Raw genomic sequence first — 27841 nt, forward strand, 5'->3', positions numbered from 1 at the left:
AGTATTCCAACTGTATCATGGAAACTGTTATGTTATGAGTCACATCAGCTTATTGAAGAAGCGAAGGCGAAAAAAATAAAAATCCTTAAGGATGAATCCTTACAGCCCACCCAACAGTGGAGGAGACAATAAAAGCTTGAAATTAGCAGAGGAGATTATTGTCAGGGCCAAGACAGATGCCAGGGAAGAGAGAGCAAACATGGGTCTTCCAAAAAATAAATGTGAGTAGGATTGCTTATATATTCATCCCTTTTTTCACCCTCTTTCTTGCATTTTTCTCCTGAGTATATCTTTATCCTGTGACTGCAGCCATGTCTTCCACTCTCCCTAATTTATAGGTTGGAACTGCAGTAAATTTGCCCGTGGATTTAGTTTTTATCGCAATGTTCCTTCTTCCATACTCAATCCCCTTTTTCATTCTTTCTCCTAAATTACAACAAACTGATTATCAGTATCCAACACACTTAGAGGCACCTCCACATCTGCTGCTTACAGCTGTGAGACGATAGAGAATAATTGGGAAGTTTAATTCTTCACCGCTCCTTATTAGGCCTGTCGTCTCTCTGTTGAGGTGAAGAAACAATTCCCCTTTTGAGCCAGGGCAAAATTAAAATGCTTGAGGCCCTTTTAATTTACTATATGCTGTTCTCCTAGACTGTTCATTTTCTTCTGAATGCTACCATGACCCCTCTTAACAAGGCAGATACAGTATACTATGATGGTAATGAACCAAAGCATTTCACCGCCATGTACTATAATGAAAAAATACTGAGAAACACCAAATAGGAATTACTTATAATGAAATTTTTAGCAAAGCTAGCTGCACGGTCAGACCAAAGGATCTCAACAGCCACTAAACTTGGTACAGACATTCACAGTTTCTGGATGATGACTCCTATGTTAGTATGCTGACATAAGCATTTAGCTCAAAGCAGTGTCACAGACTCAAGTGTTGTTGGATGATAGTAAGCAAGATGATAACATCATCATGTAATGTCACAAATATTTTCTACTCAACCAGACTGTCTCCAGAACGAAAAAGAAAGACCTCTCACCTAACACCCACCCCAGCAAACCCTGGGTAAAAAGAGCCTCTCCCATTGTAAAACAGATTATATGGATCTTTTGATTTGACATGGTACATTTAGAACAGAAACAGCAGGACCAGTCACCCACTGCCCTACTCCTACATGACAGTGAGTAGTATTGTTGACCATCTCAAGACAAAGAGTCTCTGCACACTCTAAATGCCCCTTCTCAACATCCCTGACATCTCTGCTCACCTGAGCGCGTGTAGCTCTCGTGGCATGTGTGCGTGATCTCGGCAGCCAGGTCCAGGTAGTGTTGCCTCTTCTCCGGAGCTCCGTCATCAGCCCCAATGCCGATCATTCCCCCAGAGAAACAGGCCAGGTGGCCCATCTTGTGATCCAGGATCCCACCTCTCCACTCAGCCATGTAGGTGAGGCCACCAGGTGACTTCTGTACCAGGTTGGCTTCAATCGCCTGCAGCAACACACACGGTCAAGAATGTTTTGTTAATTGTTGAAATGCTGTGTGCCATGTAATTTTGATTCTGTGGTGTAAATGCCATCAAAGGAACCCATGAAGAACCTATGTTTTTCACCAGTGGTTTTTTACTTTGTCTGCCCTCCACATTTTAAAATTCTGTACTTGTTCAAACTGCAGCAGCAAAGTTGTGCAGTTCAAAGTAATGTGTACTAATCTGGCCAGGCTTTCATGTAGCCGAACAAATTAAAAGGGAAAAGATTCCATCTGATCACAAGAGATTGTTTTGTGTTTCAGTTAATTACTGCCTGAGACCTGACAAGTGTCCACACCCAACACCTGCAAAGACAGTTGATCGTGTCCTTTTACGCCTCTGCGTTCAGGTATGCTTCAATACCCTCTTCCTCTTTGTGCTAAAATGCAATCACATTTAAATAAATTCAGCCATTTTCCTTTGATGAGGATATCTGAAACATTGTGTGATGATCACGGTGGTGTTGGTCTCTTTTCATTAAGGCCCTTAGAGTATATCTCATAAATGATTGAATTGTTTATCATCATTGTTATTATCAGTATTAACATTTCATACCACAACTATATCCAAACAGATGATCTACACTTAGATAAGAAACACTACACAAATTAATTTTGGTCAAAATAAGCTGAACACAGTTTGAAATGATTTCTTCGGGATAACTAGAATAACTAGAATTTTCTGTCATGCAGATAAAATTTAAAGTAACATAAGAACCTTTTCATTAGGCACAGTGGTAGCCAGAGCCCACCTGCAGTACTATACTGACCAAACCAGACACCAACATCTACCACTACACAACAGAACTTCAGTGAAGCTAGTTAATACACCAATTAACACACAGACTAGGCCGAGTGATGCAACTGATAGCGATAATTGAAGAAACCAGATTGAGCATTCAAGCAGAGACACGCGACTTCGCAAAGTCCCATTAGAGGTTATCTCTACACCACGTGTACGTGTGCAGTCATCACACACATTAGAGATGAATCCAACTGCTGCAGCTCTGTAAACGTCTGCATTTATATGTTAAATTATGTATGTTTTGTATAACACATGCTCTGCACAGATGGAAGTCAGACCTCCAAGGAAATCCATCTGATATGCTGTGAGAAACTGGTCCAATACAAATCCTTTTAAGGGAAAATACGCTGTTTTTCAACCTGTGCCTGAAGTTGCATTCACCCAGTCAGCAGAATGGGGAGAACAGGATAAACACCAACTCTCTTTTTTTCGAGAAATCATTAAAATGGATATTTTGCACATTTCTGTGTCTTTCTAGCTGTTTCCTGTCTTGGCTTTATAAGACAGAATACAGAAGGACATCTCATGAGATCATTTCTGAATGACTCATCATTTTCTCTCTCTCACAGATTCTGCTGTTCTCTCATGTCCCTCTCACCCACTCTGTCTGGCTTATCTTGCATTTAAAAGCAGGTCTGTGATATTCTGCAGTGACACCCCATAAAGTGCTTATAATTAAAAGTGTAAACTCCCTCTTGGATTTCAGGTCCAATCCTTCAGTCATTAATTTTCTTCTTTTTTTAAGAGCTCTTTCAGGGATGAGAACACACCCTTTCTCTGAAAACCAGCACTGTAGCATGTACTTCTCTTTTCAATAGTTCCCTCCCACCACTGCTGTTAAATAAAGATGCAACCTGCAAAAACATAAGACAAAACAAGGTAATGTGTAAAGTATGGAAGCTTCTAAATACCATGTTCTAAGGAAGTATTTTTCTTGTGGGCTGAGAATGATGATTTTCCTGCTAATTAGCTGTTGTATAATTGGAAAATGTTCTCTTTAATTAGTAGTCTACTTTTATTTGAATGCCAAAGATAATGAGTTGTGCTGTGCCTTCACCTTAGATCTCTGTATAAACATACAGTCTATAACTTAATCTGATAGTGAGGGGTCCTTGGCCATTTAAATACCAACTCACAGAGGGGAAGGGGAGTCTATAATTAATAGTTCTGCCTCTGGCTTGACCCTCTGATGAGAACTGAGGAAATCTCAATTGCAATTTTAAGTCATTGTCTGTAATATTGTAATTGTAGCCGGAGGGAATGTGCTTTGCTCTGACATTATCCCCATTAAAGAGGAAAACAGACAGCTTCTGATGTATCTTTATATATGTGTCTACCGTGCAGTGGGTTCATGTTCACAGACATTTTTCTGCAGATGGTGGGCTTACTTTTTACATTTCAGTATATGAATACACAAGCCAGTTGCCATCAAATCACATGCAGTACCAGGAACCTTTCCTCTTTATGTTATCTTTCTTTCTTTCACCTAAGACCACTGAGCTGATATAATCATGGCATGGTACTTAGAATAAAAAGTGGCCATTACATCTCTACACGTGATTCTGAATAAACGTCACTGAATTTCAATAGGAGAGAAACACCCTTACATCTATGCATAAAAACACTGGGTTTGAGCGTTAAAATTAGATTTTTGGTCATAGTGGAAATCTTAATAGGTCAGATCTGGTCATTTTTCCTGTAAAACGTCCAACAAGTGTGAGGTTAATGACTTTGATTAGTATTAAGGTCACAGCAGCAAAAGGTTAAGTATGCACAATAATGCATTCAATGTATGTCTTATGTATTAATTAAGGTTTAAGTGGTAAAATTATTTTTCAACTCCAGTAAGAGGACAGACAACATTCTTCTCTTCTACCTTTAATTTTATTTATTTGTTACCTGTTAACTCAATGCTCCCTCTTTTGCAAAAAATAATGCACAAGCATTGTGGTTCTTTCAATAAAAGTGCATAAACATGAGCAATATTAATGTATATTACCTTAACACCTATGTCTGAATGACAAAAAGCCTTCAGTTTAAAAGATAAATAAAGCTAGCAATGTTACATTTGTTCTGAAAAGGATTTCAAATATTGTATCCTTCCATTAGCTTTCAACTAATTTATCCCCTAAATATTTAAGCTACCTGATGTTCTCTTGAGTTTGTGTAAAACTGTTTGTCTTTTACTAGGCAAATGCCTTTAATTATTTTTATTTTATCTAACTGAGCTTTGCTTGAGTGGACCCATGTGTACAAGAATAGGTTTAAAATTTCCATACCTCCAGTGCGCTGTAGTACATCGTCTTGGCGTCGTCATCTGTCTTGTCTGACATCAGATATGATTTGATCAAGTACTCATAGAAACTATCCCCGAGGCCACCAATGGAAACATGATCTACAAGGGGGAAATAGGAGGTAAAAAGAGTTGAATGAGAATAATCAGCAGGGTGACACACAGGTCCTTAGTCAGGGTATCTACAGTCATTAAAAAGTCTTAAAGCATTGAATCCAGTTTCCTAAAAACCAACAAACAAACAAAAAATAAAAAACTGCTACTGCTAGCCACAGCATTTAGGAAGTTCATTGTCTCTGAATGGACGTAAATTAATTCATGATTCTTCATCGGTAATCCATCCATCTGTCACAAATGTGGGCCAGGTTGTATTGATTTAATTAATTATGTCATTTGGAATTACTTGTATCCAGCTGGGAAGTACTGAAACAATACGATAACAGTAAATAATTCTAGGACATATCGCCCCTACTGGCTTTCCATCATGCTTTCACCAGAATGATTGTGAAACAGGTATTAAATTGCTTTCTATGTAGTATTAAAAAGGTCTTGAAAAGTGTCACATTTAATTTGGTGAAGTCTGCAGAATCCCTGTTAATCCCATCACAAATCAAGTCTTACAAACCAACACATCTGACTAACTCTTGTTAAGCTTTCTGGATTCACAGTGTTGCAAAAGCATTTGTGTCTTTTGATAGAACATCTAAAATATGCAGCTCCGTTCTGACTGTTTGTCACCACTCTTGGCACGATGTTGAACCCACACACTCTCTGTTCACTTATTGTAGAAAATACTTTATTTAAAAGTTAAAACCTCAATTATGTAACATACTTCAATCTTGTGAGTGGAAATTGAAACAAGTGGCTATTGAGTTTCCTCCTGCTCGCTCCTAAGTCCACAGTCAAATTCATAAAGACGAATAGAATATTACAGTGGAGGCGTGCATGAGTCTTCTTCAATCCACTCATGCTCGTTGCGTGCACACACACCTTTGCCGACTCCCCCGCAAGGTTATCACGGTGCTGCTGTGTTTGTCCTTGACACAGACAGATGAGGGAGAGCTGTGAAGGCAAAGCTTTTCCCTTTGTGGCAATAAATGTATACAGTTTTGCTTCTCTGCAAGCTCACCCACAACAATTAGCCTCTGTAATCATCCAGATTACCACCTTTACAGTCTCAGCGTCGTCTTATCCTGAACATTTTTTTCACCTCCTTTTAGGTAAACCCAAAAGATCCAATTTCCTGAAGTAATTGAATTCATTATCATTTTAATAACCCAGAGCAATGGGAGTCATATAGCCATTACTATGACCCTGATATTAAAAATGAAAGGAAAAATAGACGGATGTGTGGATGGATGACACAGATGAGCAGCTAAAAGAGCTTTGACACGTGATGTGACTCAAAGTCCGTCAGTGGTGTGAATGCTGGGGCAAAAGGTAAAAACCTGGAATGACATTCAGTGAACTCCCACTCTTGTAATCTTGACCCACATGGGGGGAAAACACAATTACTGTAATACTTAGTAGGTAACCTGAATGACCTTACCAGGGCATTACTGAGATGTAAAATGTATGTTTTGCATTAATGTAGGTAAGCCCCTGACCTTCTCCTTCATTACAGATAAAACTGTTCAACACTTTTCTCCATAAATAAAATGTAACCGTACAATAACCTGACAGATGTTGAATCAGTATGAATGTCCACAGTACAAGAGTTACAGCACTTACGTTGGACCCAGTTGCCGCTGACTGGACTGAGGAAGTTGGGATACAGTCCGTGGGGTTTTTCAATCTTGTTCAGAAGTTTCCTGATGTTCATCACCTGCGGAGACACCATGGTGTAACTGAATATCATCAGGCTAAAGCACTGTCATGGTATCACATGTTCAACTTACTGCACTATATCACTGTCTCAAGGCTCAAAAGCATCTAGCAGGGAAATTGTGCTAATAGGAAATGGTAAACAGATCTCACACATTTTAAATCTCAATAATAAGAGAAAACTGTGAAAGTACAGCAAAACTGGAAATGTAATCTATATTCCAAACCTTCTCCGTGTAGATGGGATTGGTGGAGAGCTCAGTCAGATGGACGAATTCGAGGTGAAGGGTCCCGAACTCAGCCAGGATGCTGCTCCCGGCTGAGGCCCAGCCCCAGCTCCAACTGGTTCCACTGCAGCAGAGACAACATCCAAAACAGGTAAACTAAATACCACAGATATCACATAGAGGCATTCGCAGGTAAGAACTACAGTTATGCAATTCAGTATTTTCCATTTTTGGGACCCGTCAAGTTCGGGCTATTTTTTGGCATAAAGCATTGAGCTTGGGTTGGATTATTCTCAAATGTTATTTATAATAAATTAATGAGAAAACTTTCTCTCAGTCATCTGAGTTGTTTTATGTGTTGCGTCATATGCAATGCCCACAGAAGCGGGAAGAGAGACAGCGTAGCCAATGCATTGCATTCGCCTGGTGAGCTAGGGGGAACTTCTTAAAATCCCCAATGATCTGACATTTCCAAAGATAAAAGAACCAGTGGTATGTGAGCACAGTCAGTCGGTCCAATTTCTCCATCCAGCACAATTTTATGAATTTCATCCTGTTTAGACATGAAGTTTTAGTGGGTTCAAAGTTTCAAAGGCAACTCCGGCTTTATATGATCCTGCTATATGTGCAGCAGTATTACTTGTAAACTCCAGCCAACTATTGCCGTACTTATTTCAGTTCTTCCACTGTCTCTCTCAGAAGTGATTCTCCCTCAGTTATTACACTGCACATCACATTCAGAACACGCTGCAGCTGAACAAAGTTAGAGAAAGTAACTGACTTAGTCCCTGATGGACCTCTTGGCCTTTTGTACTCAAACTCTGCTTAATGCATCATAGAAGACACAATTGGGCCTTACTTTTTTTAATTTCCTTTTCAGATGGAAATCAATAACCATCCACTGTTTGTCTCCAGTGGTCTCTACAATGCATTAGCACAACCATTCAATGTACACTAATCTACTTAAACATTTAGCTTTTGTCATTTGCGGTTTTCAGTCATATTAAATTTCTTCATGCAAATAATCTGCATGCAGCTGAATCTTCTCATAAACAGACCACGTACCATCCTCCTCAACACAAACACTCGAGCCGTAATGATGGTCAATAATCAAGTAGCCATTTATAGAAAATTTATCAGCAACAGTTTGTCAAGTAAAAATGCTAAACATTTACTGGTTCTTGCGTCTAAAATGTGAAGATAAGTCTTTTCTTTGTCTTATGTGACAGTAAATTCAATATCTTTAAAGTTTCGGACGGATAATCAAACAAATCAAGGACTTTGAATGCATCAACTTCGGAAATTGCAGCAAGTGTTTTCCACTACTTTCTGATATTTTTATAGACTTTCTGCAGCCAACCAGCCAAATACTGATATCATGTCATGGTTATAATGACACAGTAATAAAGACAGCAGCTGATGTTATAAAACCAATTTATTTTACCAAGAACACATAATATCAAGGTTTGTGGATTCATTTTGGGATTATTAAATTTGAATTTCTACCATAAACTACTGTAAAACAAGATGATACTGGATGCAAAGCAGCTATGTTAGTGTCTGGACTTTTTATTTTTATACTTCCATGTTACATCTCTGTGTGAAATGCTGGGTGAAAGCTTATATGATAAATTTGGTGCCTGCAATGGAGTTATGTTTGCAGATGCTTGGATTTGATTAGTTAAGATATATGAAGTTAACTTCGCATAAAACTTTAATTACAATTTGTCAAAATTTGATTTCTGTCAGCTCAAAATAAACTCATCATTCTATGAAATAACCTTTGCCATCATCTACCACTAGATAAATTCATTGGTGCCTGCTGTGATTGATGTGCATGTTAATTTTCTTTAACCTCAACTCGAAACTTACCAATGCAGCCAAGTTATGTGCATTCACGGTATAATAACAACCTTAAAACGTTAGCTAGAAACTATGAACATCAAGGGCACCCTTCAGTTTTATTTCCTCAAGTCAGTGTGGGTAATATCACTCTGTGCAAATCTAATTCTGAGTGAATGTGTGGTGCACTCCTGCTCACCCATGATTAGTGGAGGCAGAATGTACTACGAGAGTGACTTTACATATCCTCTAATAGATGCTGGGGGAGATCAGACATCCGGTAATGAAACTGAACTGAATTTGTAAGACGGAGAGAAGGTGGGGTGGGAGATGGCTGGTGTGTGAGGGCAGAGGGGAATCAAAGAGTTTACCACTCTGGTGAACGCATCCATTAAAAGTTTGGGAGCTACATCATTAGTAGCTCTGGCTCGAGTCACGTCTGATTCTTTCTTTAAGAAGAATCAATCTGAGTATCAAAGCGGAGGTGCAGGGCGGCGGGTGGTGTGTTTGTGAGTGATTGGAAAAGAAAAAGAAAAAAGGGGAGGGGGGGCACAGTATCTACAAGAAAGCAACAACACTGGCACTCATTCATTAATCTTTTCACCCTGTTTGACAAACACGCTCTCCCGCTATTCCACAGCTATCAGAAATATAATTAGGTGTAGAAAATGATGAAAAAAAGCTGAAATCAATATCACACGTCATGCATAATGTGTTTGGGGAAATTGGCGTTTTGTGCACTTTAACAGAAGAGCTAAAATGATTTAAGCCTGTGATCTTGACTAGGACTACATATGCTTCATTATAAACCTTATGACCTCTGAGTATGTGTAATCAAAAATAATATTTCTCCTATGAATGATGATAAAACCTACAGTTTATAAGTGCTACAAGGACCATTTGTGGGCATTTTAGCTACAGGAAACCCTGTGTTATCAGGTAACATACTGTAACTTTTATTTTGTTTATTTGGAAGTGATTGGGTGCAATAAAAACATTAATATTATCAATGCCACAGTATAAATATTACTCCCACACAATTCAAAAGGCTTCTTACACGCAGAGCCGACAGAGTGCAGAACAAATTAAGAGGCTGGTTGAAAAAGGTGTCATTTGCTTTTTACAAAAACACAGTTGTTTCAAGTAAAAAGGGTAGGGCAGCAACTAACAATTATTTTCATTATTATTTAATCAAATTATTATTATCTTAGAAAATATTGAAAAATCATAAATTCTCTAAGCCCAAGGCAACATCTGCAAATTGCTTGCCTTTATATTCAGGCTGCTTTGACAAAGACTCAAAATCTTCACAATTGAGATGCAGCAACTGGAGAATGTTTGTCTGTAATTACTGTAAAATATGAAACAAATAATCGACTAATCATTTCAGCTCTTCAAAAAAGAATAACTTGTAGAGATCTGGTGTTCAGTGAGATCTGAACTTCCAGCTGAATGTTGTCGTTTCATGTATGACACAGCAAATACCATGGAGTTCAATTACATCTGCAGACCTTTTGTCAGGTTGTTGCGTATACAACATACACACACTCATAACAGAGTAATGCACGACAGTTCATCACTTTTGCCTTGTAAGAAAAGACTTCCCACACACTCTGTCAGAGCCACAGGCTGTGCAGCAGAACTAAACTCCCCTGTGTGCACAGTGCTTGCTGACTGCTTATATTCTGTTGCACATTGCACATGTTCTCCTCTAAATTGACGTGTGTGTGTGTGTGTGTGTGTGTGTGTGTGTGTGCATGCATCAGGCGGATAGGCTTGTTTGTGTGTCTCTCCATATCCTCCACGTGACCACTCTACGGGCAGCACGGTTCCTCCTGCCCATCTGTACCACAGACCCATGTTGGTGATGTAGCAGGAATTAACTGTAGGATAAGGTAATTAAATCTGCCAGCAGCTGTCTAGTTTGGCTGGTGGGTTAATTGGTAGCAGGTGGATGACAGAGGTGCCAGGAAGCATCTTATAAAATTAGGAAGAGGTGGGTTTACTGTAGGATTTAGCATAATCCTAAAAACAGACATAAGGAGTTGAGGTAAATTTTGGCTAAATAACTTCCAATAATCACACCTGGTTGTAGGAGTATAATATTTTAGATCCAGTCACATGGAATACTTAACTGAATCCTAATGTAAACTTTTTTTACCCTGTTGTTTATGTATTGTACTGAGCTTTGGCGAGGCCGACAGACTTAAGGTCTGTCTGCGGGTACGTAGGCCTGTGTTGATAATTTCACCGTCACAGTCACAGACACTGAGCTGTTATCAGCATTCATCATTCTTTGTCAGATATTTGTAATACCTGTAATACTTTTCAACTCTTATTTGAGTCTCTGTATAAAATTGTTCAATCAAAAAAAGAAAGAAAACGGGAGGAACATTTATTAGCCCCGCTCCTGCTCTGCAAGGGTCAAAGCCGAATCTAAACACACAGAGAAATTCACGGTCAAATCGTTCTGAAAATGAAAATAGCTCGCAGTTGTGTTGCATGACCGTGGCATTAACAAGATCGTGTCAATAAAGATTTTAGATTAGAAAGGTAATGGTTTGGAACAGATTAGAAATGAACAACTCATTTAAAAACACGCAAATATTATTCATATGATCTTCCAAAGTGTTTATGAACACAGATTAATTCTTATCCAAATGTCATCGTCATTATAAAGCTTGGCCTGCAGCGGCTCCGTTGTCATTAAACAGAGGTTGTGGGCCCATTTGACAAGATTTCCCTTTTTTGGTTCTTTTTTTTTTTTTTGTTAAATTCACTTCTTGTTGTTTACTGTCATTGCTGCAAATTTATGTGACTTATTTCTGGCTTCTTTAAGACAAGCTGAGAGTTTATTTTTGTGTGCAGAACTGTCCTAAGGCATAACTGAAAGCTGAAATTCAGTGTTGTTGCACGTAGCTTAACTGAGAATTACAATATTAGCATTTCTCCTACATGTTGATAAGTTGCATGTCAAAGTTGCCTCAAATCTTTGGAATCAACCTCTCCTTCTGGCCTCTAAGATGAAAAGACTTTTGTGTGCTGATTAATGCCAACCAACCTGATATCATCTTTTATCAGAGCGGGGCGGATGGAGGTGAAGGCTGGTGCTGAGACTCACCTTCCCAGGTTGATGACTCCTCGGGGGATTCCTGTCGGCGTGTTGAAGGCAGGCAGCAGCTTCTCTCCCAGCTCCAACACCTTATTCTTGAACAGCTGGAGAGAAAACACAAAGGAATGCAACTTGTAAAACCTTGTGAACTGACAATCAATACACCTAAAACTTGGCTGCGATACCATAAATAATTAGAAATATGTACTAAAACTGCAAAAACTGCCTGTCATAGAGAAAAAAAATCGCAGTGAAAGACTGGGATTCAGAAGCCCTGCACACATTTACCCCCTTTTCCCTCTAAAGCTAATAATGTGAAACATAAGGCTTGCAACAACAGAGCTCCAGCAAGATTAAAAGCAATCTCATCGATGTAATCTACAACAGTCCATTTAAAACCGCACTTCCTTTCCCGTCTCCACCGGCCAGACTCTGAGTTAATGTATCATCTTATGAGCTGGATTATCAGTCACTACATCTTCTTTAGCCAGTGGGAACAATGCTTGGGGAAAAGAAATGAAGAAAGTGAAGTAAGATACTAAAATCCACACAATGCGAGAGACGTGTGAAGAGACAAAAGAGGTCAAGGTTGCATTGCAGAGGCGAGAGGAAGAGAGGAGATTCATACGAGAGACAGAAAGCCTGGGAGATAAGAGAGAGCGGAGAAAGTGATTGAGAAGAGACAGACATGGTGTACAGAGGGAAAACAGTCTAGACAAAGACAAAGAGCAGTCAGAAAGAGGGAGTTTGTGAGCGTGGCAGCAGTGTTGAGCAGTGAGTCAGCAGAAAAATTGAGGAGAATGAAGAGAAAATGGAGAAAAAGAAATTGCTGTCAAATTGCTAGAAACCACTGTCCTTCACTATGAAGACAATGTTACCACTGCAGGCTACAGGTAGTCTGAAAAATAGTGACATAATATTGACTTTTTGTTGTGCAAAGTGAACAAGTACTACTGTTTAGTTGCTGTTAGAATACATAAGTTATTTTTTTTTAGGTCTGACACTCTGACACTAGATTATCATGAAGGGATGACAAAATGTTGCCATACATTCAGTAAGTTATGCTGTTGTTTTAGCCTGTATTTGTTTACATTTTGGCAAATTTGCACCATTAAAAGTGTGCCGAATTAGCTATAAGCACATCCTGTTTGCAGTGAATGCATTCATGTACAGACAACTATCACTGGATTACTCTGATGCTGAAGAAATCTCGGTTAGCTGTGTGTCACAGCTGCTGCTCAAACTGTTGATTGTGTTGAAAACTGGGCCAAACTACAATAACTAGTTAAGTTCCAGTTTGTTTGTTTTTTACGACACCTGCATTCACCTGTCCCCTTTCACCTCACACAGTATATTTTCCTCACAGTTTGAAAACCTCTGGAATACATTCATAATAATGTGACCTACGTTTTTTGGAAAATAACTTCTTTAAGCCAGTCTTTTCTCATTGTTTAGTAAATTAAGTCCAACGAGTGTACATGCAAGTTACAGTACATACATGACATACACTATTCACAAGTCCTTTACACCCACTCTCGTGCTTTGACGCGCTAATTTCACAGCCCATAGCTTCAGCGTCCTCTTAGAACTCACGCATGAGCCTTTGCATGAAACTCTCATGAATATTATCGCTGTTCAGTCGACCCCCTTGGGATCTTTGCAGCTTTATAAAAACACTGTATCTCAGACTCTCTCACTGCTGGGGGTTAAAAAATTAAATAAATGAATAAATGGATGACTGAATAAAAGAACAAACAGACTAAGTACTGAACGTGCAACTGCAATTTCCAAATGGCAAGAGCCTGCCATTTGTTGTGCTTTATGCAGGGCTGTTAATAAGATATTCTTACAGATGCTGTCAGAGGATGTTTGCTGCTGTACATGAAGAGCGCTTCACACACAAAGTAGCATGTTGGACATGATCCTTCATTATATCCAAACTGTTGATGTTTAGGGTTGGGTGCTGAACCTCAGTACTTTTTAAAGGACTTAAAGTATAAGAACCATCAAAACCAGCACCAAGTATCAAAAGCATTAAGTATCAAACGCTGGCAGTGAATGATTGGTGTTTGATCAAATATTATCTGATTTAAATCATTATTTTGCTAGTAGACCACAGACTATTGTATGATCGAGTGATCAGTCACATTGGTTGGATGGATAAACATGAGAATTTTCTGCTTTTCATTAACATAATAATAAGATTTCTTGTTGGTCAGACAAAAACTATGAGATTTACTGAGATCACATCTGGCTTTAGGATACTTCGAGGGACATTGTTCACGGTTCTGCTCTGATATTTTTGTAGACCAAATGGCTAATCAAGAAAATAATTGCTTGATGCAGCCAATTATAGACTGTTTATTTAGGCATCACTGCTTTGTATTGAGACAGCAGTGATGCATTTGAGAAGTCAGACTTTTTCTTTAGCTGAAAAAATAAAAGGCTTCTTTAGAAAACCTGTTTACAAGTTGTGGTTTTGGTCTCAGAATTGATTGTGTTAGTGGGGAAAAGATGCTCTGATATTTTTTGTGTTTCTATCAAAAGCTCCCAGTAATCTGCTTACAGACTACTGTGTCCAAGTAGTGGGATGGGACCAGGTTGGCATTACACAGTCACTTGTAAATTCTGGTGTGTGTGTGTGTGTGTGTGTGTGTGTGTGTGTGTGTGTGTGTGTGTGTTTGTGTTACGCTCTCTCTCGAATCCTCAGGCTCTCTATTCTATCAAAGAGAGCACTAATGATCCTCCAACTGGTCTAATCTGTCCTCGTCGGTTCTTTCTACCACCACTGCTGCTCAAACAAACCAGAAGCCCACAGGCACACGCGCACACTCTCAAAGCAGACACACTCGCAGTTCAAAACAAACACATACACAGACTTGCCCTCCTTTTAGTGTTGTGCTTGCATCTTTTTGAATTTCACTATGAAAATGTTCTTTTGTGTATGTAATCATGCACATTAAACGAAACAGACAGTACAGCACAAACAGTATATAACACTAGCTTACAATGACTTAGAAAAGGAGTTTGCTAATGTCAACAAACGACCAGTTCCCGACACAACACAAACTCATGTTAGTCAAACTACAGTCTCGCATAGCCAGACCTGTTGCTGCACTTTGTTTTAGCACTGTGCCAGTGCTGGAGAGTCAAACATATAGTATAGTCTTAAATATAGTTTATAGTCAAACTATTATAATGTAATTTATCAACATGAAGCCGGTGGATCTTGCTCAGTCTTGTGTGTCACATCACTGTTTTGGCTGGTGCCCAGGATACTTGCTTTCACCTTCCCACAGAGTACAAGCAACAGGATGCTGACTGCAGTTCACTTAATGGCCACTAGTGTCATTAATAACAAGGGTTTCCTGAATGTTACATACAGAACTTTTAATAATAGACAGGCATGGAGCAGGGGCAGTTGATTATATTGCACTCATTTATTTTTGTTTGTTTGTTTGTTTATAAATTACTTCATTCATTATAGTAAAACCCTTTTGGCTGGTATCTGCTGTGTGATTTACTGTACACAGCACACAAGCTAAACGAAGGCTGTGTTCATAAATCTGTGTTCACTGACATGATGCTGGTCTCTTGTGTCACACTGAGAGCCACCTCCTGAAGCGCTACTGTAACTGTTCTTTGTTTGTTTGCACCGTCTTACTATCCATCCAGTAATGCATCGCTTTCACTAAATTCCAAGATTGTTTAAGTTCACAATTTTGTTCTTTCTTTTTTTTACTTTCTCTACCTGACTGATAGGAGCCACAGCATGAAGGAACTCAACAAACAGCAACATTGATCCAATGTGACAGCCGACAGGTCGCTGTCTTTCCTTTCGATTCTCAGTAGGATGGCAGATAGGAGGCTGGACACAAATGGCTTTTCTATCAGCTCTTAACCACTGAAGACATGCATCAGACATGCAGTCATCTCTCCCATAGCAAACATCATCAGAGCCCAGCAGAGAGACGCATTGAGGAACTTTTCTTGGTCTGCCACTTCTGTTTACCAGTAAACCCTCTCATCCCTCACCTCCGGGAACAAGGTACATGAGAAAAAGGGCATCTGCACTCGTCCATACCAGCTGAATGTTGTCATTTTTAGCTCTCCATATGTCTGACTGTCAGAATACTTAAAGCAACAACTGAATGCAACAACTAAAATAAATGCATTGTATATTTTGAGAAGCATATTTCTGAATTAAAGGTAAAGGCTGGTGGTATTCTTTTGTTTTTTTATGTCAACTAATCCTGTGAAAAGACTAGGGCTGTCACGACATCAGATTTTCACTACACAATTATCATGGCTAAAGGCTAAATTCATGATAACAATATAATTGTCACATTTACGGAAAATTTGGAAAAAACAATAATAATGTTATTAGTCACATTAATCTTTAACGTTGTTTATTGAGTGTTTTATTTCTTGGCTGAATACGAGCGTAGAGATGTGGAGAGAGTCTGTAATCAGAACTATTCAAAAGCATACAAAAAGAACTGATACACAAAAGATCCACAAGGCCTAACATCTGCCGTCACAATATTAATATTTCTGGGGTTTTTTTCTTTAAATATTACAGTTATGGTCAATACCAGTTTACTACGACACAGCTAGAAAAGACCAAAATCAACATTTTAGTTCGTCTCTCAATACTTTGCTACTGAGTTATCCTGCCTGTGGCTCTCAGACCCCGCTCCATTTTCCCCTCTGAAAATCTAAACCTTTAAAAAGTACCAACATATCCTCTATCAACACATCTTGCTACAATTATTGTGGCCAGGAAAAGAATCGCAGTACACTATATTATCATGTCTTTGTGAAATATTACTACTGGAGCTGAAATAAAAAGAAATGAAATAACTTCACTCAAACACAACAGAAAATACAAGCAGGTTCGTTTGCTAAAGGTTTAGGACAGTTGAATGGGAGTTTAACTTAAAATGCAGCACAGTGTCTGTCTCTTAATTATATGCATCGGTAGTATTTATGTTTGTCACAGTAATGACAGTAATAGAAATTGTCGGTGTTGTTGCCAACAGTGCGTTTCAGCACAGTACTGTTGCCAGTTTTTCATAAGAGAAAAGTATTTCTGTTATTTGGCTTAATTATTAATTTATTGCAGGACTGTTTTATTAGACTGCATTCATTTTAGCTAGGTGTATGGAATAAAGTGGTAAACGAGTATATATTACAACCAGTTTACTGGAACATCCCTAAACAGTAGTCAAACAGGCAGAGATAGTGTATTTACTGGGAACTTTTCTGTTGTATTGTTTGATTTGGTCGTTTTCATAGGATGTGTTAACAGTATGTAAAATATAGAATATCAGCAGTCTTATCACAGCTGTCTTAGGCTGTCTTAGGCCTTTTCATCTTCACATGTGGGACACATTCTCATGCCTGATAAAACAGATGACGGGCATGGTGAAAATATAATGTGGCAATCAAATGACTAAATGTGTGACTGGTCGCTGATGTGTGTCAGCAGCCAGTGAAGAGCTTCATCGGCTGCACAAACCGATTCAGTGTGCCTGATCTACTGAGTAAAAATGTGGGCTTTTAATGTGAGAACAAACCCCGTCTCTTTTACACCTGCTATCACCACCTCTTTCTTCACATTACAGAGATATAGGAGCAGGAACCCTGATCTGCTGAAGATGAGAAATTGGTGGCAAGCACTGTCATGGAAAACATATCTGCAGTTTGAAGGCACATTTTATCTCCACTTCAGAGGACTTCTGGGGGGTTTCTGGTTTCATTGAATTTGTCCTCTACTCCTGAGAGCAAAGCACATGCAGAGTGCATGCATAATGTCGTCTTGATAAGTCCAGCACAGTCACAGTTATTTTCATGCAACTGGTTGTCTCTGTACGAAGAGTTCACTAGAAGTCACTTCGAGTTCCTACCTTTCATAAATAACGACCAAACCTAAAAACTCGGTGGGTGACATTTGGAGAATCTTCTGATGTTGCCTTGCTGAGAAAAAAGGCATTTTCCTTAGACCACAGATAAATAATTCCTATTTTTCAGCTTATGAACACAGACCTGCAAACTAACCTCATCTACCTCCGTCAATATCTTTCACCAACAAGCAAGTCCACAGTCATTTTCTGATCATCTTTTCCCTTTGTACTGAATGTCAGAGAACAGCTTTTACTCTTGAAACCAAATAAAAAAAGCAAATGAAAGGTTGCAGAGATTTAGATCTGGCCACAAAGGAAAAATAAAAAAAACCTTACACTGAAAGCTGAACTGTCTTTACTGGCATGTGATTCATAGACCCATAGAAAGCTTGTGATGGCAGTGATCACCTGTGGGATTAGCCGGAGGAAAAAGAAAGAAGTTGCCATCTGTGATATTTGTGCCATCACTATGTGGGCAAACAACATATCTGCAGTTCTTTGTATGCTACATTGCTTAAGTGTACTGTAGGGCATAATTAACAATTGTTTTCATTGCAGACTAAACTGCAATATTTTTTTTTTTTTTGATCAACTGTCAGACCAAACCTCAGACAACAGATATTCAGTCGTTCTTATTAAACAGAGGAAAGAAGCAAATCCTAAAAAAATGAAGCTGGATCTAAGTACTGTTTGGTATTTGTGCAATCGAAATCACTTAAACAGCCCATCGCTAACAGAGTTTACCTTATAGTAGATATAGGATCTAGCTGGATCTAGTTTACAAATATTCACAAACCAATTTAAATTACAGGAAGAGAGGAGACCAAATAAATACTATCTAACCAAATACTAAATTAAAAAGTCAAGTCTTGAATCTCAAATTGTCGTTTCAGGCTTTTAAAAACTGAATAGCATTTCATTTCCCTCTCTTTTCTCACTGCGCTTCTTCCTCGAGACATAAATCCTAAAGCCCTAAAACAAATCATGCTATAAAGTTACAATGATTAATTGTAAGCACTTCAACCAAGAGCCTTATAGTGAGTATACAGTTTGAACAGCGCCCTGCATTTGGTGTCAGCGTGCAAGATTCTTCCACTTGGAGCTTTAAAAAAACATTTAAATAAATTGAGCAAATAACAAATAACGCTGAAACTGGTTATTGTGTTTTCCACAGTAAGGATCGTAACAAAAACCAAACACGAGAATTATTATGTAACCCTGTGTGTCTGCATTATAACCCTACTGGAAATCAATGAAATCATTTTTACTTTCATTTAGAGATATAAATAGAAAAGCTTATGAAACATGTTTGCACTCAGCCTTGAGAGGATGAGAGAGAATTTTTTTTTTACAATATGTTTTCTATGGTTTGAGTTAAGAAAAATTTATGCACACACCCACACACACACACACACACACACACACACACACATAAACGATAAAACATGTTTCAAGGACCGCTGCTGGCTGGAAGGTTTCATTCTGCTGAGGCCATTATAAGATGCTCATTTGCTCAATGTGAGGTGACCAGGAAAAAAGCTGCACCTGGTTTGTTTAGTTTCTCTCCCAGCGGCATTGATCATTATTAGGATCCTTTTTCTTTTCTCTGCAGCTTCATGGGCACGGCAGGGGGAACACAGGAATACTCAAAGAAGCAGATACTCCACTGGCATCTCAGTCATCAGGTGCAGTCATCATGATTGAAAGAAATATTACAAGTCTTGGCTTCAATCATCTACCCCAATATTTATACCCTTTCAGCTAGATTTGACAAGACTGACAGGAGGAGACCTTTTCTTGCACATTGATTTCGTTCTTCATTTCACAACCTGCTGGTGTGAGCTGACTGTGAAGCAGAAGAGCCCACAGGTCGCAGCTCCAACACTCGACTATGGTTCAACATGTCTGAATCTCAGTGAAATATTCAAGTTTAAAATGGGCAAGATAACAGAAAGCCTGTGGTGTCTATTGTTCTTTGTACTCTCTGCAAACCATTACCAAAGGCAGTCTAATGATTGCAAATTTTAAAAGGTACATGTTATTACTACTGGCATCCGTGCCAGTGAATTCATTGTGCTCCGGTTTATTCCACAAGGCTGCAATTTTCTGCCTGCGACACACGGTGCAACGTCTCAATCGGTAAAGCTGGCAGAGTGACATAGATGTCTTGAACGCTGTCTGCTAAGTAGCAGCACGCAGCCTCACATCAGCCTCTCACTCCTGATGTCAGAAAGTACTCTGCATAATTTATGCAGCATAGCATCGCCTGAGAGCGAGTAGGCTAACATGTTAAAGCAGATCCAATAAATTAGACATTAGGACTTCTCAGCGAACAAACGCAGCGGTAAAATGTAAGTACCCACCGAAGCCCAAATTGAAAAACAAACAAGTGGTGGCTGCTCAATCAAGCCCCCGCTGGAAAGGAGTAGCTCTAAATTAGTCCACATTACAGCTATATTGTTAAGCAATGTTCATCAGCTTAAATGTTCTCCTCTCAAGTACGAGCCGCCCACCTACTCTCCCCTACTACTTCCCCTACTACCTACTTCCCCTACTACCTACTTCCCCCTCCCTTTGACCCACTAAACTGGGCTTATACAAATGATTTCACCGTTTACTGCTACTACTACTGTATAATATAACAGTTGCTGTTATTTCTTTCCATTCAGCGATGCAATTATTGTGCATATATACGCTCTGCCTTGTGCCTCAGCTCTTGATGTTACCCTAATTACTATGAATATGAAAGTACATCATTATATCTGTCTAGTGTGTCAAAGCCAGGACAAAAAAACAAAACAAAACAAAAAAACAGAAAAAGAACATCTTGTTGCAGAGGATTAAGGATGCTTGTGAAGATGTGGTTGATTGACTGTTATAAACATAACTGGTCATTATTGGGATGTTTCAGTTTCAGTATAATCTTTTCATATTACTGGGTAGCCACCGAGTGGCAGTGTATGCTTCAGTTTTTCTATGGGAAATCAGATGGAACTGTTTGTTGTCATCTAAAGCTGATTGTTGCGTGCAATGTTTTGCAATAACCACGCATGAAATGAAAGAGGAGGAAACCCAGAGGGTAGACGTAATATCCAACTGTTAAGAAAATACATGGAGATCAGCGTGTTTCTGGAGATCTCCGAGCTACCTGTCGCAGCAAATCACTATGAACAATTGTCTCTGCACCTTGAGAGATAATAATGTTGGAACACTGGACCTCGTCAGCTACCCCTGTGCCACACACTCAACACTACACACTAGAAATATAAAAGAGCCTTCCTGTCACATAGCAACACTCTTATACCTGTTTACGCTCTGACGGATGTCATACATGATCAGTCCTCCCTGTAGCAACAGACCAGACAGGCCCGGTGACCCATCAATAATTCAACCTACAATTTGCCCAGTGCCACAACATCTCTGCCATCATTACCGGGAAGAAGAACAGCAAGAAGTGGGGGCTGATGGGACGCTGAGAGGAGCAGTGGTTGGCGAAGATGTCAGGTCCACTTCTCATTAGGGCCATGACAGAGACTCCCAGGCCCGGTGTAGGAGGACAACAGGCACCTCCTGGCCCACTCAGCCACACAGAAGAGCTAACAGGTACATGGCTGTGTGGGCACAGCCAGACAATACTCCCCAAGAAACTGGAGGAAATCTGAGAGATCTTGTTAAAGTCTAAGAGATAAAAACTGTCTGAGACTGTCTGTCAGTTGGAAGCAAATGGCTGAAACATTCCAAGACTGTGTGGGTGATGGATTAAACTTTTCACACACTTTTTTTTCATATCTTGTCAGCAACTTGCAATCAGCAACAGAACAGAAAGTCAAAAAAAGTCAAAAAGTTTAATGTCAGCTCTCAGATGTCTTGAAATGGGTACAGTGAATATCATTGATAGATTAAGATGTAGGGGCAGCCTGGCGGCCTAATTGTTAGGCATACCACATACACACATCATCACCTGGTTGATTCTGGTCTGGGATCTTTGTTCCATGTCATACCCGTAACCATACCCAACTGCCTCACAAATAATACCTGTACACAAAAATACCAACACTGTGAATCTGTACAAAATCGTAGTACAATCCATCCGATAGTTATTTCAGTTTGAACCAAAGTGGTGGACCGGCCACACCAATATTGTTATCCCTAGAGCAATGCTAGTAGCATAGCTAAGATGTAAGATATGCTCTCTTCCAAAGACAGCACAACCAACATAATCATCCCCGGCTGAGCCTGTAGCAGAGCAAAAATCAGACATGACAAAGAAGCAGTGCCTTCTCCAGTGTAAGTGGTGCCAACGGAAGTGTACAGAACAGGAATTCATTTATTGTTTTATACTGTTAAAAAAAGGTCCACACCTCCTCCTCCAACATATCTCTGACTACTGGACAATAAATATACTGCAAATACCTGTTGTTTATTCTCAGAAAGAGATAAACATAATCCGTGTGAAAAGAGCCCGCGGATTGCATGAGGGTGTTAATGAGATTGGAGGAACACAATGCGATGAGGGGGTGAGGATAAAGTGTAGAAGATAAAGCAGTCACAGCCTCGGTGGGAGAGACACAGAGAGGGGGGGGGAGAATGTGGGAGGTTTGAGTGTGAATCTTTGACTGGGACGAGAGGAGGTGAGGCGAGATGAGGAAGATCAGATTTGGGTTATCTGTGTGGCCTAGTGTGGAAACTGTGGTTCAGCTGGCAATATGAGCAAGTTGTTTGTGTGTGTGTGTGTGTGTGTGTGTGTGTGTGTGTGTGAGAGAGAGAGGGAGAGAGAGAAGTGGCGCTTCTTTAAAAGCTGCTGATGGCAGAGCCGAGCTTCAAAGCATCGCCTGCCTCATCAAAGGCTCGACTCAGTGAGGGATATGGCCACTGTGATGCCATGCATGTGGGGGAGCCAGTGTGTGTGTGTGTGTGTGTGTGTGTGTGTGTGTGTGTGTGTGTGTGTGGAAGCCAGAGAGAGGCAGATGTTTGTCAGAAAATGTGTTTATGTCCTCTTAAAGTGTATGTCTCTACTGTAAATTAAGATGCCATACAACATGCTTTCAGACAGGAATGTTTATAGCATGAATTTCTGCTGCAGGAGGTTATTTTGTTGTCAGTAGCTGACAATGAATAGGAATGTGGCGGAGAGGTATAGTAGTGTAAGCAGAGTGCACTTGGGAAGCCAAGACGTGCTGTCACTTATGTCAGCCCAAGAAGCACATGCAGTGATTTAACTCCACTGTTTCTCTGAAGTGAGATGTGTTTGGAGTGAAGTTGCTGCCCTGAGTGACAAAAAGTCTATGTTATCCATCCCTCTTAAAAAAAAAAAAAAAAAAGCCTACATAATCACCAAGCCTCCATAGAGTCTGAAAATAAAAGGCAATTCAGCTTAACACAGTGCACAGGCTGCTTAGCATAGATAACCACCATTCAGACCCGCAAAATTTCACTGCTTCCTCAAAAATTGAAATGAGTAAGACACTCCAGAAACTCAATTTCACAAGTTCTTCGAACAGGGTAAGAGCAAAGGCAGTGGCTCTCTTCTTATAATGATAGACGTTTCATCAGCGAGTTGTAATGTCATGTATTTCAAAAAAGAAAAAGAAATTATAGGCGTACAAGGTGAAACTGGATTTTTCTTGATTAAAAAAAGGAGGGATGTTGTGAAGGGCTAAAAGGTCAAAACTATTTGCAATGGTAATATATACAATTATACTGTACCTTTGTTGATGTTTTATCTGTCTCACGCACTGATGGGTCTGAGAGTGGGAGTCGAAACAAAGGTGTTACAGTGCTGCAGAACTCATCTGGAAATGCAGAGGCGATAGTTTGAATGTGTTTTTCTTGCACACATAAATTAAACACTGCCTGCACTCTCGCAGACAAGGCGGGAGTGTCAGAAAATCGCGCAGACCTGATTGATCGGAGAATTTAAAATCAGGGTCGCGTGAAGTTCACATTCAGCTTCCATATCAGACGATTGCACTTCAAACCTAATAGGAAAGCTGATGCTTTTTCAGCAAACACAAATTCTATTGATGAAAGAGAGCAGTTTTGCCATCCACTTTTAAGTGAATGTGCTGTGATGTCCTGTGCAATAAGAACATGTTTTGTGGCATTTACCTTGGCCTCCCCACATTGCACCACATGCCTTTCCATCTGAAATAGATGGTGTGATAATGCTGAGAGCGTTTGGTTTTTCACCACAGCAAAAGAAATAACATTTCTGCCGACCACAAACCTGCTAGCAGGTACATTTTCTAGATCTGGTACATCAATCTGCTGATGCTGTAAATGTTTTAGTGAATTTAAAAAAAAAAAAAAAAAACCTTTCAGCAACAAGCTGCTTGGTCAACAAGGTGGTTTACTGAGTGTAGGGAAGTCAGACTTTCATACAGCAACAGGGCCCGGGGTCAAGCGTACTCAAGTGTCCTTGAGCGAGACACTGAATCTGTCTGTTGTAAGGTTGCATTTCTGCAGCTGATCTTCTGCTCTGAGGAGAAAATTGAAATGACAAATTCCCTGCGGGCAACAGCGCAGAAATACAATAACGGGGAACATCAGGTGAATTCGGATAGTGAAGCAGCCCTTTCACATGACACACTGTGTATACTCCTAAAAACACATTAACCATAGTCATGCCTTGAGGCTTTAGTCCGCTTCTGTTTAACAGCACTACAGAGGCATTGCTGATGAAATGCCATTTTGCCTGTGATCTAAAATGGTAGTTGTTGCAGCCTATATCAAATCATCCCTTTAGGATATGAAGCATATGGTGTTATATTCCTCTCAAACTTCCATGAGCTGGATGATGGATCTTCTTGATTCTTTCAGCACCAATCTCCATCCATTCGGCTATGATCCTCTATGAGTCTACCTCAGGGACCTACTTAGATGGCAATGCTTTCTCCTTTCTGATTGGCTTTGCAGGCTTCCTGTTGCCGTGTACACACTGTTGCCATGGTCTCGGCTGAGGCTGCGCTGCAGTCTTTCACTAGCTCCATCTGTCTTGGGTGTCAGCTGGGTGGAAAATGCTGTGATTCCACTCATTTTCTCAGCGGGGGGTGGTATCCATCCTGCTGCCACTCCTCTGTCTCCTCGCTGACACACATCAACACAATTCCTGCCTCCAGTTCAGGCTCACAGCTCGACAGTAAAGAGGATTTTTGTTTGGGGTTGGACATGCTTCATCAATTTGAAGGCAAATAATGTTAGGAAAGCTGAACAGATTTGCTTGACTCTTGCCAAAAGACCCAGGTGCAGGATTCAGGCACTGGGGGTAAGGAAAACAAATACAGTACAGTACAGCTTGTCTGAGCCCAAAGAGAAAGGAGGTCACTCAAATCATCAAAGTGTTAAACCAGCTTAATTTCATAATCAAACCACTATGCCAAGCTGCTGCGTATTCCAAATTCCAGTTTCCTTTTATCCACAGGAAGGGAATTCCCAATATTTTTCAAATCTCTTCATACATTATGCTCACTTGTAGAATTGGGAAGTCTGCACATGTAGTGGCTGAATAACTTCAGTTTGACCATATCAAAAAATAGCAGCGGAAACATGGGCAGTCCTGGTAACAATGGTGCTGTACTGACTGTGTGCCCACTGAGGCAATGCCAGAGCAGAGCCATGCTTCAGGGCATAAGGCTCGTAGCTTTTCCACCTGAGATTAGTACCAGTAAAACTGTGGTCACTGGGCCCTAGCCATTTCTTCTGGAAGATGCCAATATAGTTCAGTGCAGTTTTTTCTCAGTGTGTTGTTGGCTTTGTTGAAATGTCACTTGTGTTGCATGGGTATTCACACTTTGGTCAAATGAAGAAAAAAGCAGCAGTCAAACCACTAACTAGAAAAAGTAATTACACTGCACCGAAAAAAAAAACCAAACAAAAAAAAAACAAAAAACAGCCACAAGCATGAGCAACAATATAAATAACGATGAATCATTCTGACATCCTTCTTCGTAACAGGATTGCTTGCAGTTTTGACCTGTCACAAGAACTGGAATATCTCCGGGCTTAATATTCTTACAAGATGGTGAGTAATGGTGTCTGATATTCCCAGGACCCCTTGATGAGCGAGGGCCCCCGGGGGTCATCTGAGGGATCCCTGTCTTGCCACAAATGTCACAGCTCATAGATAGTGCATGAGCTATTGATGCTAATTAAATGTTACTGCTCACCAAGCGCCAAGAAGAAGAGGAAGTGCAGGAGTAGAGGGAAAGGAGTGTGAGGAAAAGATGGAGAACGGAAAGGAAAAAAAAGAAATGTTGGTATGATGGAAAAAAAGAAGGGACCAGATGTATAAATGAAGGTAAGCATGAAAATCATGCAGATGCCATTTCCCACATCTAAAGGTAAAGTGAGAAAGTGCTCTCCTCACATATACAGTACTTCAGACCTCGCATGCCTGCACACAGCTCTCTAAGGCCGAGCAGGGGGGACATTCATCTGACATTAGTCTGCAGTGTTGTTTTTAAAAATATCAAAAATAATTTATAAATCTTTTTTTTTAATCAAAACAACAGAAATCATTTAATTTCCCCTTGAAAATTTAAAGTTTTATTTTATTCTCTATTGTGAAGCACTTTGTGTTTTGATAGCGACTCTATCAACTGAAACAGTGATGATTTTCCTGATGTATAATAACGACTGTTTTCAGGTCCATGTGCTTAATAAATGACCACAGACACTATCAATAGCGCCGCATAAAGACAGCTTGTTTGAAATCCTCTCTGATGTAACACAATCTGTAAAATCAAACCTCCTCTTTGCCGTGCTTTTAATTGACACATCTAACGAGTGGTGGAGCAGGCAGGAGTCCTAATATGCACACAGCTAATTAAGGGTGTGTCTACATCCTTAGGGGGAAAAGAGGGCCGGACACAAGCACATTTGCGTACACAGTTTTAATCATGAATCTAAACAGTTTTTGTGTCTCTGGCCCTGGGTTTTAAAAGAGTGGAGAAAGGGACAGAGAGAGAGAGAGAGCGAAGAGCGATGGGTAGCTCAACATGACAAATGCAAGACTGCCAAATTGTTCAGAAAGCCACATTTGAGTGCAACGCACTAAATCAATATCCTCTCAGGAACAGAACATATTTGTCAACCTGTTCAGATAAAATATACAACTATCCCTTTTTCCTGGCAGTGAGCTGGCTGATCAGACAGTGGAGGAAGAAAATGCTCACGGCTATAACCAATATTTTACAATAGCAATATATCAAATGACAATGTGAAAACGATGTGACACCTGGGCTTTACAGAGCTCTACAGCGAGTTTCAGCTCATTGTTCAGCTGTGCGGTCCATAAATTCACAGTTCTGGTTCATTCTCACAGCTCTCATTGTGTGGTTTTCAGATACGGCAAGCAGACGTTTTCAGCAACAACAACAAAAAAAAGGCACACTATATACGGTAATACTAACCCCAAACAGGACACAGTCACAGTTAGCAACTAGCTGGTGAAGATACGTAATGGAGCATTTAGCAGCTAAAGAACCACATTTTCCTCAGGATTTGGTAGAGATCACTATGGAGACCAAAAACAGAGCTAACGGAGGGAGAAGACTGGACTCAATAAATTGGACGTTTGCTGGGTGGCTGAAACACGACTGTCAATGAAAGCTAACTGCTGGATCTGTAAATAAGTTTGCCATTTCAACTGAAAAGGATGATATATCAATGCCATGTTCACAGATTATTTCCACTACCTCCAAAGTGGCCAAAAAAAAAAAAGAAAAAGTTATTGCTGGTTTAAATGCACAAACATGGTGAGCTCAAATGGACTAAAACCACCCACCAACATGCGAGCACTCACAGGCAGCCCACCGCCTGTGAGGAACATTACTGTTTGTCAGCTCAGTGTAGAAATGTGCACATAAAGAGGGAATGTGATGGGGCTGACCCTGACGGGCAACACTGAGGCAGAACACCACCAGGCAGCCATCAGCTCCCCACTCAGCTGAGAGACAGCTGTTGATTGCATCAGGAGATCTTCAATCGATGAGCCAGCACAAAAAAACTGAGGTGCATAAATGGTCAGACTTTAGTCTCGTAAGTGAGTTTGTATATGTGTGTGTGTGTGTGTGTGTGTGTGAGACGGGATTTGTCACATCTGAGTGCCAGTGTTGATATGCGAGTCAGTGGTTGGCCCTGGGTTGTGACTCAGATGTTTAAATGTTATTCATTGATGCATGGAAAACAATCAGCTTAGCGTAGCAGTACATTACCAATTATTTGCCGTTTTGTAACAACAGAGCAAATCCTGCAGAGAGGAGAGTGAATGTTTGTTGGTGAGGCTGCACTCGG

The 27841-nt window shown here is 40.0% G+C and overlaps 1 protein-coding gene across 2 annotated transcripts in view; it reads right to left on the bottom strand.

Moving 5' to 3' along the window:
* Positions 1 to 27841, bottom strand: part of LOC111651769 (mannosyl-oligosaccharide 1,2-alpha-mannosidase IA) — a 181908-nt gene that overhangs the window by 9715 nt on the left and 144352 nt on the right. The window contains exons 5-9 of one of the 2 annotated variants that reach the window (XM_023401811.2): positions 11652 to 11746; positions 6689 to 6812; positions 6369 to 6462; positions 4624 to 4739; positions 1284 to 1503 (exon numbers count right to left, since the gene is read on the bottom strand). In XM_023401811.2, the coding sequence (XP_023257579.1) occupies positions 1284 to 1503; positions 4624 to 4739; positions 6369 to 6462; positions 6689 to 6812; positions 11652 to 11746 (649 nt within the window). Of the gene's footprint in view, positions 1 to 1283; positions 1504 to 4623; positions 4740 to 6368; positions 6463 to 6688; positions 6816 to 11651; positions 11747 to 27841 lie in introns of both variants that reach the window. The other variant, XM_023401810.2, reaches the window with a different exon arrangement.

This window comes from Seriola lalandi, unplaced genomic scaffold (assembly GCF_002814215.2).
Source record: "Seriola lalandi dorsalis isolate HSWRI2012SDOR001 ecotype SW California unplaced genomic scaffold, Sedor1 jcf7180002053771, whole genome shotgun sequence".
NCBI lineage: Eukaryota > Metazoa > Chordata > Actinopteri > Carangiformes > Carangidae > Seriola > Seriola lalandi.